Here is an 18,212-nt window from a genome sequence, read left to right as displayed (position 1 = left end):
CGATAAGGTGGTTTATGTTCTGTTACTGCTGTCACCCAACACTTTTATTTAAAATATACGGGAGGCCTCTTACAGTGAAGGTAGACACGTATAAGCATTACCGTGAATAATACTTTTATATATAATACCAATGTGTTTATTAAGTAGTGGCTGCATGACATTCGTTTGAACCTTAGTTATGAGACAGAAATGTTTTCTTGGTTACTAGTCAAACTGACCCTCCAGTAAACGCTTTTGACCATCAACTGGAGTGAAAGCAGTAAAGGATCTTCAACAGATTAGAACAAATGCGCAAGTGTGGAGAATACTGAGTGAAGTCCAGGAGGAAAAAGCTATCACTGACTACCTCAATAAGACAGCGTGTTGTTATGATGTCAAGTTACTCTCTCAGTCCAGGCGTGTCAGCGTAGCAAAATTTTCTTAGTGACCAAACATGAGGGAGTTAAAAAATTGGCAGAGTGAATGTCCAAAATATAGTGAGTTTAGGTAGCCTGTAACTGACTAGATTTTTATTTATTATGCCATGATGGCATTGTCAGCAGAAGTTCATGTCACTTTAACAAAGGTTTTTTTTTTTTTTTTTTTTTCGGAATTATTCAGAGGAACTGGAGTGACTGAGACCAATATCAGTGATGAAGATGATGCAGCGAGGACTGTGTCTGGCGGTGGTGGTGGTGGTGGTGATGGTGTTGGCGGTGGCCGTGGGTGAGTGACAAACTTCCATTTTCGTATTATTATAATCGCATGGGGAATAATGTTTATGCGCATTTTTTTTTTTTTTTAAGAAATAGCCTGATTCATCACCTCTGACAGTTGTCTGTTGAGGAACACAGCTTGTTGTTCCTTCACATATTGGTATATGAACAACACAGTTGGTATTATAAAGTATTTACAAAAAAAGTCATTCACTAGGGTACAGACTTTCTGTCAAATCCTGATTGCTGGCAGAATTTCTACTTTATCGTACAATTCAATTCCTAGAAATAATTTTGTGCACTTATTTTTCAGCTTACCCATATGGTGGAGATCGATGTTCTCGACCGTGCATCCTGATCTACGACCCTCTGTGTGGCAGCGATGGTGTGACCTACGGCAACTCCTGCGAATTCGCTGTTGGTCAGTGCCGCAACCCATACCTCAGACTCGCCTACCGCGGAAAGTGTAGACGTAAGCATATTTTCTTACACTTTTGGTCCTATTTTTGTTCTTCATTAAACTTAATACCATGTAGTATCCTCTTGTACGTTACTGACGCCAAATATATAAGTATATACAGTCCATACATATACATCTAGCCCTGTGTTGCCTCATGAGGAGCGCAGGAGCCCGGGGCTAGGCAAGTTGGTCCTGACATTTAAGTTGAGAGTGACCAGCCTCACTCAACCTTGAGTGGCATTACGTGAGCAATAAACCCCAACAATCCCTTGGATATCAACCAACACAGGCTCAATCCAGTTGAGTGCCTTAATTACCCACTAAACCATCAGATACCATAGTTTGGTTATATTGTTACCACCCAGTATGGTCAATAGTTTCCTGGTGTACAGAAAACCATTTGGCTTGTCACTCAGAGTATAATTACCCTTAGGCAGGAGGAAAATATGTATATAAAAAAAGGTATACAAAAGACAAATCAGCAGGAAGTCTTATATGGCAGTTTAACAGGCAGCATGGGAGGTAGTATGGAAGGGACGGTATAAACACAGGGTCGTATTCTGAGTGGCTCTGGATATACAGAAGTCTAACACAAGGGCGGGTAACCTCCGGCCCGTGAAGGTCTAGCATCCGGCCCGCCAACCTGCTCGGCATGAGCATAGCAATCCGGCCCGCGAAACCCCGGCCAAAACAAATTAGATTCTAATAAATAGCATCTGCCGGGTGCATGTGGCCAGCAGATGCTATTTGGCAACTCGGCCCTCCGCCTCACCCCGCGCAATGCAATCTTTCTGCCATCCTGAGTCAGAGTTTCCAACTTAGCGCTTTTGGCGCTAGATCTAGTGCTTTTCATAATAATTTAGCGCCAAAAAATATTAGATTTTCTTCTATATCTAGCGCATTTTGAAGTTCAATTTAGCGCAAAAATTTGAACTGGTTACCTATAGTTTAGTACGTTTTAAAGTTGAGCTTAGTGCTTTTGAAGATTTCTGCTTGGCAACACTGTGCGTGACGCCAGTGTCCGTAGGACTTCCACATTGAGAGGAGGTGTGTGTCATTCTTAAGGCTGGTACACAGTTGTTGCGTATCCATGTATGTATGTAGTACTTTTCAAGTTCATAGATATTTTGAGATCTTAATCTGCGAGCTCAAACACATTCCATCCCTTCAAGTGTGGAAGTCTGTATCCTGATATAGATTTAATTCGCATTTTTTCCAACAAAATTCTTGTATACAGTCACTTTTGTGTTCTCATTTGTCACTCCGGCCCGCGGGCTGCTCCCAAAAGTCTCATCTGGTCCTCACTCTGAAAAGGTTGCCCGCCCTTGGTCTAACACCTCTTCCTCAGTGATTTATTCTGAACATCATGCCTTAATATCCTCTTCTACGTTGCTTATCAACACTCTGTTGATATTATTACAATATAAATGCTATACAAGAGAATGGTATGGTATGGTATGGTATACTATGCATAATAAATAGCTTAGAAAGAGGTATTGTGAAGCCTCCAATGGCACCTACAATACGACCTATAGCCACATTCAACGACTCTTTCCTCATCCCCTCTTAATTCTCACTTGGTAATTCTGTCCCCTCAGGATGTGACAAAGGCGGTTGCCACAATATCTCAAAGACCAGAAGAAACAACTCAAGTTATAACAAACACTGGTTTTCTTTTATTTATTTTCAATCAAAAGCAATAATGTCGTGGGATCTGTACCGGGACCAGTATTCATCGTTATTGTCTGAGCGAATCAAGGGAACGGCTGAGTAACTTATCTAATTTGACCTCTGAAGAGACAACACAGACAAAAAGAGCTACACCAGGATTTAAAAATGATGTAAACTGCGTGAATTACAGATAATGAAAATGATTATAAGTGACATGATATTCAGGTATTTGCAGTGGTCCAGTACCAGACAGGAACACCCACGCCATGCGAAACTGACAGTTTGTATGACCAGTATATTGAATTATTTGTTTGGTCATCAACAGTGCAGTCTGAAAGTCAGGCAAGTTTAAATGAATGGTGAATTTATAACTTACAATCGCGGCGAGTTAGATCTCACTTTAAAGAAAATCTGTACCCTCCTAGTACGTTACTCAGGGTTGTTGGGAAATAAATTATAGTTAGTGCAGTAGCAAGAAACTCCCTCTACTGGAGTGTTGTACTTGACTTGACTACAAACTGTCCATCACAAATGGCGAGGTTACTTGCAACACCGTGTGGAAATCTTACAGAAATACTGAGTGGGTAGGTGAATCTATATTTTATATCACACACACACACACACACACAAACACATATCTATATATCTGTTTGTGTCTATCTATCTATCTATCTATCTATCTATCTATATCTACATTTTATATATATATATATATATATTTATATATATATATATATATAATTTATCTATCTATATATATATATATATATATATATAATTTATATATATATATATATAATATATATATATATAGATAGATAGATAGATAGATATCTGTATCTATCTATCTATCTATCTATATCTATCTATATATATATATATATATATATATATATATATATATATATATATATATATATCATTAGCCATTACAAGTCCACTGCTGAACAAAAGCCTCCCTCAACCCTCTCCAGGAATTCCTTGACTGAGCCAATCTCTACCACGTTTTGCCTGCAAACTTCTCTGACTCATCTCTCCACCTCCTGCCTAGCTTTTTTCTGTTAAGTTTACAATCTCTCTGAGTCCAATTAGTCAGCTTCTTGCTCCATTGGTTATCCCGTACTCATGCTACATGACTTGCCCATCTCCATTTCTGTGTTATTATAACTTCTATAATATTTTTGACTTTAGTCTGCTCTCGCACCATGTTGATGTTTTCCTGTCTCTTAAATATATTCCCAACAACGACCTTGCTATTCCTCTCTGAGACTGGATTAGTTGATTTTCCATCGATATTGTCAGTTTCCAGGTCTCACAACCGTACGTCGTAGCTGGAATTATACATTCTTTATGTACTTTTCGTTTCATACATAATGGCAAACTGCTTTTCGTGATGCCTCTATGTTTGCTGAAAGCTTTCCATTCAATTGTAATTCGTCTTTTTATTTTGCTTTCATGATCTTTCGGTAATTTTAGTATTTTCCCCAAATTATTGTACATCTCGACTTCAAGAAATCCTTCACTTATTATGATTGTGCTCTTTGGTGTATTTGGATTAAACATTACTTTGGCTTTACTCCAGTTTAGCCCTACTTTGAGACTTTCTCTGTTCAGGTCAAGTAACATTTCTTGCAATGTCTCTACTGTATCTGAGATTAGGACAATGTCATCTGCAAATCCTAAATGGTTTAGTTTTTCTTCTTCTATGTTTACTCCTTTCTTTTCCCAGTCTAGCTTTCTGAAAATACTTTCTAGGCATGAAGGAAATAATTTTGGTGAAACTGTATCTCATAGACACATGCCCTTCTCTAATATTATTTCTTCCGGCTAGCAGTTACCTCTTCATATGTTTTCGAGCAGTTTTACAATGTTCTCATTTACTCCTTGTTTTTGCAATGATTTTATAATTGCTATATGCTCCACTGAGCCGAAAGCCTTTTCGTAATCAACAAATCCTAAGCACACTGGTTTAGTATATTGTGTAGTTTTCTCATTTAGCTGATGTATTGCTTGTAGATGGTCAGGAGTCGAATATCCGCTTCAGAATCCTGTATGTTGACGAGGCTGGTTTTCATCCAGATTTGTTGTTATTCTTTTCTCAAGATCTTTAGTGAAGAGTTTGTAAATATCTGGTAATAAGCTAATGGGTTTATAGTTATTATGATCCTCGGAGTCCCCTTTTTTGTAAAGTAAAATAACTATTGGTTTACACTATGTTTTGATAATTCTCTTCTTTTTCATATCCTGAGTAAATAGGTGGGCGAGCCTGTTTTATGCATTTGCACCTGCATGCGACAGTAAATCTGCTACTATTCAATCTTCTCCTGGGGCCTTCCCTCTTTTCATATTTTTAAGAGAAATGTTTATTTCGTTTGGTGGTACCTCAGGTATTTCACTTGTGTCAACTGAAAAGTTAGCTATTGATACTGCTGTCTTTGATGGATATAATTCTCTTAGAATTCCTTCAGCTTTCTTCGCCATCCCATCTCTGCATTTAATGACAAAACCATTGTTATTTTTCAGTGATATAATTTGTTGCTTTCATAGTGCCATTTTACTCTGGACCTGTTTCAGACTTTTTTCCATTTTTGATGTTTTCTTTGATCAGATCCATGTTTCTCTCTAATTTTTCTTCTTTCTGTTTTTTGTTGATAAACATATTATATTCCTCTCGATGTATTTCAGCTTGCTTTGTTTTCTCTTTCCGTTCCATCTGATATTCGTGGGCCCATGTGTCTTTTCTTAATACTTGTTGTCTTTGGCTGCATTAGGTTTACCTACTATCTCCTCTGATTCATTTAGCACTTTGTTAGTCAGTCATTCAACTCATCAGTGTCACATTCAACATAACTTAAAGCCTGAAATCTGTTCGTTATTTCTAACTGAAAGGCTGCATTGTTTTCACTTACTTTAATTGGGCATATCTTTTTATTTTTAATCATCTTTCCATCACTTCTGAAATTAAATCTGGCGGTGCAAACCACCGTTCTATGGTCACTTCCTGTATTTACTTTTATTTATATCTGTGATATTCATGATCATGTTATTCATATCTGCTATAGTGAAGTCGATTTCATTCTTTGTTTCTCCATTTCGACTTCTCCAGGTCCATTTTCTCCCGGTTCATTTGTGGAAGAATGTGTTCATTATTCTCATGTTTTACATTTCAGCAAAACTGACTCCCAGTTCTCTTTCATTCCTTTCTCCCACGCCAGATTTTCCCGTACATTCTTCTTCATTTTTCGATTTGCCAGCTTTTGCACTGAAGTCTCCTATGAATATAGCTTATGTGGTCTTTTCTTCTTCCATAATGTTAGAGTTGTCAACATAAAATGTTTCATTTTTTTCATCTGAGCTTTGAGAAGTCGGTGCATATACATTTATTACTTTTAGGTTGTATTTTTTGCAGTCAAGTTACAATCCTTGCTACTATGTCAGAATCACTGCTGAATTTAACAATGTTGTCTGCAAGATTAATTAAACATCCTATATCACTAATTTTTCCTTTTTGCATTCCTTTGTAATAAAATAGGTGGATGTTGTCTTGGAGCTGAATTCATTTTTCTTCTTTTCTGTGGATCTCATTGAAACCTACATTATCCAAATTAATGTTATTCTGATTCAGTCATTAAGTTCTTGAGCTTGTAATCATCTGCGAGGCTTCTTACATTTTATGTACAGATCTTCATGGATTTGAGTTTGTTTAATGTTCCTGCCTCTAATTTGCCGAGACAGCGCCTACTCACTTTCGCTGGCACACTGCCTGTAAGCACAAGAGGCAGTGCACTTGGACCTTTAGTAGACGATGATCCAACAAAAACGGCTGTCAAATGATATGCAAAAGAAATTATGTTTGAATGGGAGGATTGTGGCAAATAATCTCACCTCCCTGCCACAGTTTCTGGTGAGATGCAATATTTGTGCCACCTTATTCAGTATATTATGTCTATAGGAGGTCCCTTGGTGCGCATCGTTAAAGACGTTAGCCCGTATATCTGCCGTCCCCTATCCGCCACCCCGGGACGCGCCAGGTATCGGTGAGATCCTGCCCCCTGGCTATATATATATATATATATATATATATATATATATATATATATATATATATATATATATATATATATAAGCACTATCATATCCTCAGCCACTGAAAGTCCACTGCTGAACGAAGGCCTCCTCCATCCTTTTCCACAAATTCCTTGACTGAGCCAATCTCTGCCACATTTTGCCTGCAAACTTCTCTATCTCATGTCTCCACCTCCTGTCTGGCCTTTTCTGCTACGCTTACAGTCTCTTGTAGTCCAGTCAGTCAATCTCTCGCTAAATCGGTTGTCCCTTATTCTTGCTACATGACCTGCCCATCTCAATTTATGTTATTTTGTTACTCCTATAGTATCTTTGACTTTAGTCTGCTCTCTCACCCAAGTTGATCTTTTCCTGTTTCTTAAAGATATTCCCAACATTGACCTTTGAATTGCACTTTGAGAATAGATTATTTGATTTTCTGTCAATTATGCCAGTCACCAGATCTCACAACCGTACACCATAGCTGGGATTATACATTCGTAGTATACTGTTCGTTTCATACATACTGACAAGCTATTTTTCATGATGTTTCTAAGTTTACCGAAAGTTTTCTTTTCAATTGTAATGCGTCTTTTCTTTTCGCTCTCAATGTCTTTCGTTACCGTAGTTTTAGTATTTGCCCCAAGTAATTGTATTCCTTGATTTCTCCAAGAATTTCTTCGCTTATTCTGATGACGCTCTTCGGTGTATTTGGATTAAACATTAGTTTTACTCCGGTTCATCTTTAGCCCTACTCTGAGACTTTCTCTATTTTGGAAATTTAACAGTTCTTGCAATGTCTCTGCTGTTTTTGAGATTAGGACAGCGTCATCTGCAAATATCAAACGGTTAAACTTTTCTCCATCTATGTTTACTCCTTTGTTCTCCCAGTCTGTCTTAAAATACTTTCTAGGCGTGCTTTAAATAATTTTGGTGAAATTCTAATTCCCTGACGCACTCCCTTCTCAATCTTAATTTTTTCTGAGTCTTTATGTAATTTAGCCGTAGCAGTTCCCCTTTTATATATGTTATCGAGCATTACAATGTTCTTATTTAATCCTTGTTCCTGCAGTGAATTTATAATTGCTATGTGCTCCACTGAGTCGAAAGGCTGTTCATAATCAATAACCCCTAAGCTCGGTAGTTCATTATATTCTGTTGCTTTCTCAGTTCAAGGATTCATTGTGTGTAGATGATCAGTAGCCGAATATCCGCTAGGGAATCCTGCCTGTTCAGGAGGTATGTTTACTTCTAATTTTGCTGTTATTCTGTTCGTAAGGACTTTAGTGAAGGGTTTTAAATAACTGGTAATAAGCCAATGGGTCGATAGTCTTGACGATTCTCGGAGTAGCATTTTTTGTAAAGCAAAATCCATCCATTCATCATCCAATCCTATGTCTCCCCATGAGGACCGTAGGGAAATAACTGTTTAATTACATCATGTTTTGGAATTTTTTTCTTTATAAATGGGTAAACAATTAGGCGAGCCTATTTTGTACTTCCACTCCTGTATCCGACAGTAAACATGCTAGTTCTACATATTCTTCCTGTGAAATTTCATCTTATAATTTAATGACTTCACCGTTATTGTCTTTCAGTGATATAATTTGTTGCTTTCCTAGTGCCATTTTACTTCTAACCTGTTTCAGTTTTTTTCTTTTTTGATGATTTCTGTGAACTGATTCATGTTCTTCTCTCTTTTTGCTTCTCTCTGTCTCCTCTTGATTATCTCATTTAAATCCCTTTCTTTTTTACCTTTTTTTCTTTAATTTTTACTTTGTCTTTCAAATGCAGTGTGTCCAGGCATCTCGAAATGTCGGACCTTTAATTTTGCTCTCTCTCTCTCTCTCTCTCTCTCTCTGGAGGGAAAAATTTTGCTGGCTCCTGACCTTTGGTTCCTTCTCACTTGCATTAAGATAAAATCTCCTTTCTTCTTTTCATGAGCTTGAGAGTCATTTTTTAATACTTGTTGGCTTTGGTTGTAATAGCTTTCCCCATTACCTCCGCTGAGTCTCTTAGCACTTTTGTTAGTCTATCATCGATATCAGTGTCACACTCAGCATTACTTAGACCCTGAAATTTTTCCGGTATATTGAACTTAAAAGATGCTTTGTTTTCGCTTATTTTTATTGGGCATATCTTTTTATTTTTAATCAGCATCTTTCTTTTACCTCTGAAAATTAATCTGTACAACCCACCACTCTATGCTCACATCGTATATTTAATCTGTTGATAACTGTGACATTAATAATGGCGTTATACTTATGTACTATAATTAAGGAAATTTCATTTTTTGTTTTTCAATTTGGACTTATCCAGGTCCATTTTCTCCCTGCAGTTTTGTAAAAGAATGTGTTCATTATCGCCGCCTGCACAAGGCGGAGTACTAATGTTTTTGTCCACCTCTGTGTGTGTGTGTGTGTGTGTGTGTGTGTGTGTGTGTGTGTGTGTTTTCCCATTATATCTCATGAACGGCTTGAGTTCTCAACATGAAACCTTCAGGATATCAAGATATAGCTAAAATCTTTGACATGGCCAACGGCATATTCTGGTGGGCGATTTGCATTCGGCTTCCGAATGCTTTTCTTTCATTATTTTCATGTTAAACATTTCAGAAAAATTTACCTCCATTTAACCCCTGTCATTCCTTTCTCCCACTCCTAATTTTCCCATAAATGCTTCTCCACTTTTCGATTAGTCAGCTTTTGAATCGAAGTCTCCCATGAGTATAGAATATTTGGTCTTTTCTTCTTCCATATTCTGGGAGATGTAGTTACAGAATGTTTCAATTTCTTCATATGAGCTTTGAGAAGTCGGTGCATATACATATATTACTTTCAGGGTGTATTTTTGGCATAGTCTAGTTACAAACCTTGCTACTCTGTCAGATGCACTGCTAAACTTAACAATGTAATCTGCAAGATTTCTGCTAATTAGAAGTCCTACACCACTAACTCTCATTTTGCCTTCCTCCGTAGAAAAGTAGGTGGTTGCTGTCTTGGAGCTGAAGTAATTTTTTTTTTTTTCTGTAGATCTCACTCAGACCTCCAATATCCCAACTAATGTTTTCTTTCCATGTAGATCTTAATGGATTTCACTTTGTTTAATGTCCTGGTCTCTAATTTGCAGAGACAGTGCCTACTCACCTTCGGTGGCACAGTGCCTGTAAGCACAGGAGGCAATGCTGTTGGACCTTTAGTAAACAATGATACAAAAGGAACGCCCGAGAAATCTTTACCAGTAGTATTCATGTTTGGCTGGGGGGATTGTGGCAACTAATCTCACCACCCTGCCTCACTGTCTCTTGTGAAATATGATATTTGTGCCATCTTATTCAGTATATTATATGTATAGGAGGTCCCTTGGTCTGCACCGTCTAAGACAGTACCTCGTGTATCTGCAAGGTCTTCCCCCATCCGTCACCCGGAGAGGCGGCAGGTAGCAGTGGGATCCTGTGTGCGTGTGTGTGTGTGTGTGTGTGTGTGTGTGTGTGTGTGTGTAAAATAACATAATGAGTAAACCATATAATAGGTTTGTCAATAACCCTTGTTATTTATCGTTATACCTAATCTGTTGTTTGTGTCCGTAGGTGGATGGTAGAACCAGACGTGGCCGTCCGTGGTGCTGTGTGCCAACAGGTGTGTTGTGTGTGTGTGTGCTTAGTGGCAACGCGACTACAACCACTACACTCACAATAACGGATCACAGCATTTGTGTAAAGGGAGGACTGTTTTCCGAGCGGCTTGAAAGAGTTTGTAATACTCCTTACCTAGAAATTTGTTCTAAACATTGCACCTCATTATAATATCGTTTGTTATCTCCTAAACCATATCAGCACTAAAGCTGTAAATAAAACACATGACACTAATAAGTGTAATATGCAAAATAATTCGCACCGGAATACGTACTACGAAGCCTCCCACGCTACTTATAATACGTCTCTTAATTCTTTCAGGCGGGGGACGTATTTCTGATTTTATTCTCAATACCTACAGACCATTTTTGTGGTTTGAGAATGATTTCTTGATTTAGAGGGTTAACAGATTTTTTTTTTAATCCCACCAGTTTTGAGTATCCCTCTTTTCTATCTAAACTGTCTGGAAATAGCTAGAATAAAAATCAAAGTACGTCATTGGACTCAAAGGGTTAAGTTATCAACTGTTTAAGGATTATGGTGTGGCAGTGATTCTACAACATTATTTCCTGAATTGTTGAGGAATGTATTTACAAAATTTCATGCTGTTGTCTAATTTAAAATTCTTTTGATTTAAATCTTACTCCATAATGTGACGTCTTTTGAGTTCAGTAACAAGAAATAATAAAAGGAAAGAGTCTTTGTTACACTCTCACGGGACTCGCAGCAGAACTATCTGTTGTTAAAGGAAAATATAGCATGATGTATACTAATTTAATTCTTGCTATTTTCATATATTTTTTTAAAATTACGATGATATTTTTTGAACTAGAGGTTTGTATATAAATTCTGTTAATTCTTAAATTATAAAAAGTCTTTTTCCGAAGTAAGAATAAAATGGTAAAACATGTCACTGATTACAAGTGTTAATTTGCACAAGCCTATCCAGAGCATCAGTCTGTATCATCAGCAAAACAGCTTGTAAATCTGAATGTAATACAGTATAATGATTAGGGCATTTGATCATTATTCCTACTACTGTACATACAGGCTCATATACATGCATCACTAACGCAAACAAACCTTTATTAGTGACGACCAACAGATTCATTCCAACTAACACCCACAAACGTGAGCAGTGTAGATCCTGGGGGTGATGGGGTATATATCGCCCCTGCGTCTGGATTGGAGGGATGTACTATGTAATCATCTCCTCCACCTATAATCCAGGCAGTCCAGAAAAACTGCCAAAATTGAATCTACAGTTATGCTCAGAATACACTCTTTACACTGAAAATATTATTTCAATAAGAGGAATAGAGTGAAACTGCAGGAAGTATAACACCAGAAAAGTAACTATGCTACGTAGCAAGCCCCGCTTTGAAACATGCGCCAGTGTGATGACACAGTTGTGCTACTTTTCATTTATTCATGTTACCATATCTAATACTTTGTCTACCTTAACAATTTTATACAAGTACCTGTATCAGCTCACTTTCCTCGGCGGTGACCCTCTCTTCCCTCTACGTCTACGTACTCTTGAAGCAGTCCCAGAAGCCATCCCTTCCTCGGGAATCGGAATAAATCGACGCCATTGCCAACATATTGCTAATTGTTTCTAGAGGACAAGAGTTTTGTGCTTGTCTTCAAATATCAGTGAAGGAAGATGAGGGTTTAAATTAATGGCTATCGACAACACGATCATCATTGTCTAATTTTTATTTATTTATATTTTTTACAAATCTCCAATCATCCTCTAGAACTCTACACGTAACAATCAAATTTCCTTCAAGGTCCCCAATTATAATTTCGGATGAACAGGAACATAGAGAAAACAAAATTTGTCTGACAGTCTGACCTGCCTGGGATACAAACTGGGGTTTTCCTATTGCGGGCTGTTTGATCATCGCACCGCCGACTCCTCTGTACAATGGTATGATGGGCAGGTGGTGGCGGAGTGGACAGAGGAGTGCACTGGGAACAACACGGGTCGTATTTATACGAGACACTAACCAGGTATTAAGACCATATATCATTTTGTTTTGCGTAATTTGTCACTGTAACAATCACTTTCATTTGACTCTAAAAGGCTTGGTGCTGCCTGAGTGAACACACACACACACATATGCAATCACAAATGCTCTCTCTCTCTCTCTCTCTCTCCATCCATCCATCCATCTATCTCTCTATATGTTGCCGCCACTGTGTAAACCTATCGTATTGTACAGAATGCCTATATACTCTATAGAATGACTAGCATTTTTTGGCAAAGTCTGAAATATGCATATTTCATTCTGACCTTTTACTGAATACCTTACCTAGCAATACTAATAAAATGTCTAGGTATTCAGTACAATGTCTAGGATATTTTGTTTTTTTTGGTCAAAGTATAATAAAACAGACAACAGGGGGGATACGTTTAGGTTAGGCTGGGATAATCTAGATTAAGTTTAGGTTAGGTTAGGCTAAGTTAGGTTAGGTTAGGCTAGGTCAGGTTAGGTTAGGCTAGGTTAAGTTAGGTTAGGTTAATATAAAAGAACGCGAAGTTATGTTAAACGTTTATCTAAAGTAACCAAACTTAACATTACTAATCTAGCCTAATCTAACCTAACCTTTAAGTAGATTATCCCAGCCTAACCTCACCGCAGCCAAAATTAACTAAACGTAAATGAAATGACTGATTTCACAGTTTGCCTGTTTGCTACAGTTTGGTCGTTTCACACGTTGCCTAAAACAAACTCTGCAATCTACAGAATAACTAGGAAATGTGTACACATGATTTTATTTTATAACTTGTCTTAAAGTTTTAGGTATTCTATAGAATACCTAGGCATTGAATACAATGATGGGTTTCCCACTTTGCCGGTAGCACACACACACACACACACACACACACACACATATATATATCTATATATATATATATATATATATATATATATATATATATATATATATATATATATATATATATAAGCATTCTCATACGCGGCTTCCACTTAAGAGAGTTTATAAACACAGGGTCTGGTTTGCTGGTTCTGGTCACGTTTGTTTAGAGAAAACAGTTTGTACAGAGGAATTTCATTTACGCTTCAGTTCGAGTACATACCGTACATCTTTAACAATTCTTACTGCTGCATGACGTCTGTATTAGGCTTTGAGAAGACCTTCTATAGTGAAAGAGTTTAATCCTTACAGTCTGGTGACGTATATTATTTTCTTACAAGCATCGCGTGATTTTATTCAACTTAGGATAGAAATTGAGTAGTGAAAGGGTTAGTGGAGGCCATATCTAACCCTTCCAGTTAGAAAACTCTGTCTTATAGTGGCTAAAATTGTGTGGAGGTTTGACGAATGTCCTGAAAACTATGTCATCAGATTGAAGAGTTAACGAAGATGGTTTCTAATTCCTTACTTGTGAGAGGTTTCCCGAGGTTACATAAGAGTCGCATAGAGAAAAAAGAGAATCTTGTGGGAGCACTGAGAGAGTGCAACGCACGTGTCCGCTGACTGGTTTGAGGTCCGTATAATACTTTGCCTGGAGATTTTGACCTTTGGACAGATTAGCCTACTCTCTATATCAGCCTGTGCCAACAGACAACACCTTTGTCATTATATGCCAGAGACATACAGCACATCCAGACATTTAAAACAATCACCATACAAACATTATCAATCCCTTTACAACAATATCCCACCTCCAGACATTGGAACACTAGCACTGAAGAAACCTACATACTCACTTCACATGCAGGGCAATACAACACCTCGATAAACCCTATACCTCGACTCCTCCCTCATCCACCCGTCGGAAGTGTCCTTAAATAGATGCGTCTAGTTCACCTAGAGCAGGATATCACCCGGCACTCCTCAGCTACTAGCTTAGATTTGGGTTGGGTGCAATCTCAGGTGACACGTGCCATCTTGTAGAATAGACCCTCACAGCATAACACACATAATGGAGCAACGCACAGCACATGTCACACTAAGGCGCAGAAACATCAACGATGTAGAGCAGGGGCAGTTACTTCCCTGTGGTCGATGGGTCTGCTCGAGTAGATGAACTGGGGTTGAGCAACAACAACAACTGTCAAAATAAAATCACTTTATTCAGCCTAATAAAATCAAAACGGTTTAGTAGCCTTTTCCCAGTGACCTAGACCTTTGACCTTCCTTTTGACTTTGACTTTTGACCGATTGCCCTTCTAACCTGAACCTTCCACACAGTTTAGTCTTCAATAAATACATCTTTTTAAGTTGGTCTTGACATGTGACCGTGACCTGTGACCTATAGTGAAAAAACAATAGGTCAGCCTCTTGGGTGATCCTCAGCTCATCCACCAAGTTTGATCCAAATAAGATAAATGTTGTTTCAATTATACTGTTCGTAAAGAGACACAGAGATTGAATTTTGACTTTGTCCTGTTACACTGACCTCTGATTGATTGTTCTGAAAACTGAATTCCTTCATTCTTGCCCGACCCGTAATGCTTCCATCACGTTTGGTTCAAATCATATCAAGCAGTTTGAACTAACCTTGTCCTGTGACTCTGGCCATTGACATTTCCCTATGACACTGACGTTTGAATGAGTGTTCACAAAATCCTGTACATCTGTTCTTGATTTATCCTTAACAATTCCGTAAAGTATGGTCTTAATCGGACAGAAAGCTAATAAAAACGACCTTTCCATGTTGCCTTGATCTTTGACAATTTATTCTCAAAAACAAAATACACTCTCTTTCCTTGACCCTGAACCCTGCCACCAAATTTGGTGAAAGTCAAATCATTATTGTATGAGTTATAAGTTAAAGAAGCACACACATGGGTCGAAATTAACCTTGACTTCTGACCGTGACCTTGGACTGATTGCCTCAAAATTGAGCCACCTCGTTCTTGCCTTATCCTTCACTGTTCCTTCAACTTTAGTCTAAACTGGATACAAACTTTAAGCTGATTTTTGTAGATCAGTGTTTGGCCCAGCCCTGTGACCTTGACCACTGACCTGTTGTTCTAAAAGTACAATATGTTTCATCACTGGATGACCTCTATCCGTCCACAAAGTTTTGTTAAAATCAGATAAAACTGACTAAGTTGTTTTGTACACCCCCCCCACACACACACACCGACAAAATCTATATCGCCTCGCCTTGGTAAAGGCGGGTGATAATAAGAACTATCAGCATCATTACACCCGTCCTTGTAGAGCAGGAGCGAGTGTTATATTTTGAGCGTAACAAAATTAACTTAAGCAGTTTTCATCCAAATTTCACCAAATTTGTGAAAGCGGTTGAGGGTAAGGCAAGAATGAAGGGATTCAATTTTGAGAACAAACTTATTGGAAGGGTTGAGGGTCAGCCATAGAGTAAACTTATGATTCTGAGAACAAATAATGAAAGATCAAGGTCAGATGACAAGGTCAAAATACGGTTTTAATCAGACTTAGATGAAACTTTGTGGATGGGTTAGTATAAAGTGAGGGAAAAAAAAAGATTCGATGTTAAGAACAATCACTAAGAGGTCAAGGTCACGAGGAAAGGTCAACTGCGAAGGCCGCACGACGTCAACTCAAAATGCTGTAATCTGATCTGAACCAAAGTTGGTGGAAAGGTTAATGGTCAGTCTAATACGAAGGTATTCAATTTTGAGAACAATTAGTAATAGGTCAAGGTCACAGTTGGACCCGTGTGTCTATGTGTGAATAAAATAACTAAACATTTTTAATGTTATCTGGATCACATTTGGTGGGGGAGTTGAAAATTAACCCAAAGCTTGACCTATTGTTTTTGAGAATACGAACTAAATGGTCAAGTTTACATGGCAAGGTGAACGTGAGCAATTTTGATTCGATGTAGATTAAAATTTGTGAAAGGACTCAGGTAAACAAATGAGAGAGAGAGAGAGAGAGAGAGAGAGAGAGAGAGAGAGAGAGAGAGAGATAGATAGAGAGAGAGAGAGAGAGAGAGAGAGAGAGAGAGAGAGAGAGAAAGAGAGAGGAGAGAGGAGAAAAGAAAAGGGCCTCAGAGATCAGGTTTTGTGGACAGTCTCTCATAAGTCAAGGTCACAGGGAAAGGTCAAAGGTCAATGTCACTGGACAAAGCCAGCTCATACAGTTCGATCTGATTTGAACTAAAGTTCGTGGAAGTGTTAAGGGTTAGGCAAGTTTTGAGAGCATTCTGTCGATGTCAAATATTGGGCCCTTAGACTAGTTGGTGGGCGCGGGTGTTGCACTCTCTGTGTGCTCCTTCTTGTTTATGATTGGTCATCCATATATGTACTGGGCGGAAATGTTCGTTTTGTAGGCTTTCCCCCCAGCTCAGTAAAGAATTACAATACTTCAGTTCTGCCTCCTTTCCACAATAATTCGTCGTGACTAGCATTATTTTCCAGCGTTAATTGTTCGGTAAAGCTCAGCACTAAAGACTAACGGAAGTTTAAGCCAAGTTATGGCGGACAGAGCATATTGCTATGTTTTATACCCACTTATATGTAACTACTTCTGCAGTTATATATGATCTACTTGAGAAGAAGGCGATTCTACACACACAATGGTGGTGGTGACTATGGATAAATATTTCCCAAAAATTAGAGAACATACAGTTATCAAAGCTGCATCTCGTTTTACATTACAGACAGAAATGGATCTGCATCATAATCCGTTAAATTTATTCTGCCGTACTTGTGTTAAGTATAGTATTTAATGCTAGTTAGCAACAACAACAACAAAAACAAATACAAGAGATTTTATTCAGCTGAGTGAGCCATACGAGCCCTAGTGTTAATACTGGCACCATTAATCCTCACATGACGGCAATAACTCTAGCTTTCTATTTTAGATAAATTTTGGCGATTTCATTCAGCTGGAGCAGAAGAGAGTTACGGAAGCCAACCCTTGTCTTGGGCCTGTCTGGCAATGTTTAGTAAGGGAGGAGCCATAAACTAGTAACACACAGTGCTTGCAGCACGTATCTAGATTCTGTCAAACTAATGTAAATATCTATAGTCCCGGAAAGTATTTTTCATTATATGCTTGTCACTTCAAGATGGTCTGATTCATTGCATGACAGACTTTTTGAACGGGAGAGGTTTATTGCCTTCATTAACTCATTCATCAATAGGACTCTTTCACAGTCTAAATAATATCGTCTAGCAGAAACAAGAATAGGAAAAATATCGGATTCAAGGGATTCACTTGTCCAGTACAGTCATTTGTATGTTCAAAGTACTTTATCAAGATGTAACAGGTGTCCCAGTGTTACAGAACTCATCATCATCATGATCCTCATCATCCTCATCATCATCATTATCATCATAACATAGTTCCCTGTAGGACGAAGGTCTCTCCATTTCTTCTGCTCTCCTGCCTCTTGAGTGTTAGCCTGGTCTTTCCCAGTCCGTCAGGTATGTGAATCGCATCTCAGCTCTTTCTGTCTTCCTTCTCCTGTTCCTCCCTCACTGGTCTGCCTCCCCATTGCCTTGACTATCAAGTTTATGTCCATTTCTGTTACTTAATTGTGGTGAGTGTAGCTTGTAGTTTCGCCCGTTCCTTTATTCAAAAGTTTTCTTCGCATCCTTCCATGTGATATCGAACATTTCTATTACGTTCTCAGTATTACAATTTTGCTTTCCAGGCGCAGATGGCGTTCTCAACATGCATATTAAAATACTGAACAAGTTAGGCCCTTCAA

At 38.2% G+C, this 18,212-nt stretch overlaps 1 protein-coding gene across 1 annotated transcript; it reads left to right on the top strand.

Annotated features, from left to right (window-relative positions):
• Nucleotides 1-616: 616 nt before the first annotated feature.
• On the top strand, nt 617-10,746 carry LOC145403268 (PI-actitoxin-Avd5a-like). The gene is made up of 3 exons (XM_080275084.1): nt 617-705; nt 1,009-1,167; nt 10,481-10,746. The coding sequence occupies exons 1-3, from the start codon at nt 633-635 to the stop codon at nt 10,489-10,491; spliced, it is 243 nt and encodes an 80-aa protein (XP_080131210.1). The 5' UTR covers nt 617-632; the 3' UTR covers nt 10,492-10,746.
• Nucleotides 10,747-18,212: the final 7,466 nt, after the last annotated feature.

Source organism: Coenobita brevimanus, chromosome 60 (assembly GCF_032717465.1).
Source record: "Coenobita brevimanus isolate Jiangsu-jjx chromosome 60, ASM3271746v2, whole genome shotgun sequence".
Lineage (NCBI taxonomy): Eukaryota > Metazoa > Arthropoda > Malacostraca > Decapoda > Coenobitidae > Coenobita > Coenobita brevimanus.
This window is presented reverse-complemented; position numbering and strand designations above follow the sequence as displayed.

Coding starts and splice junctions, on each gene's coding strand:
- LOC145403268 (XM_080275084.1), top strand. CDS start 633: ATGAAGATGATGCAGCGAGGACTGTGTCTGGCGGTGGTGGTGGTGGTG. Junction 706..1,008: donor GGTGTTGGCGGTGGCCGTGG/GTGAGTGACAAA, acceptor CTTATTTTTCAG/CTTACCCATATGGTGGAGAT.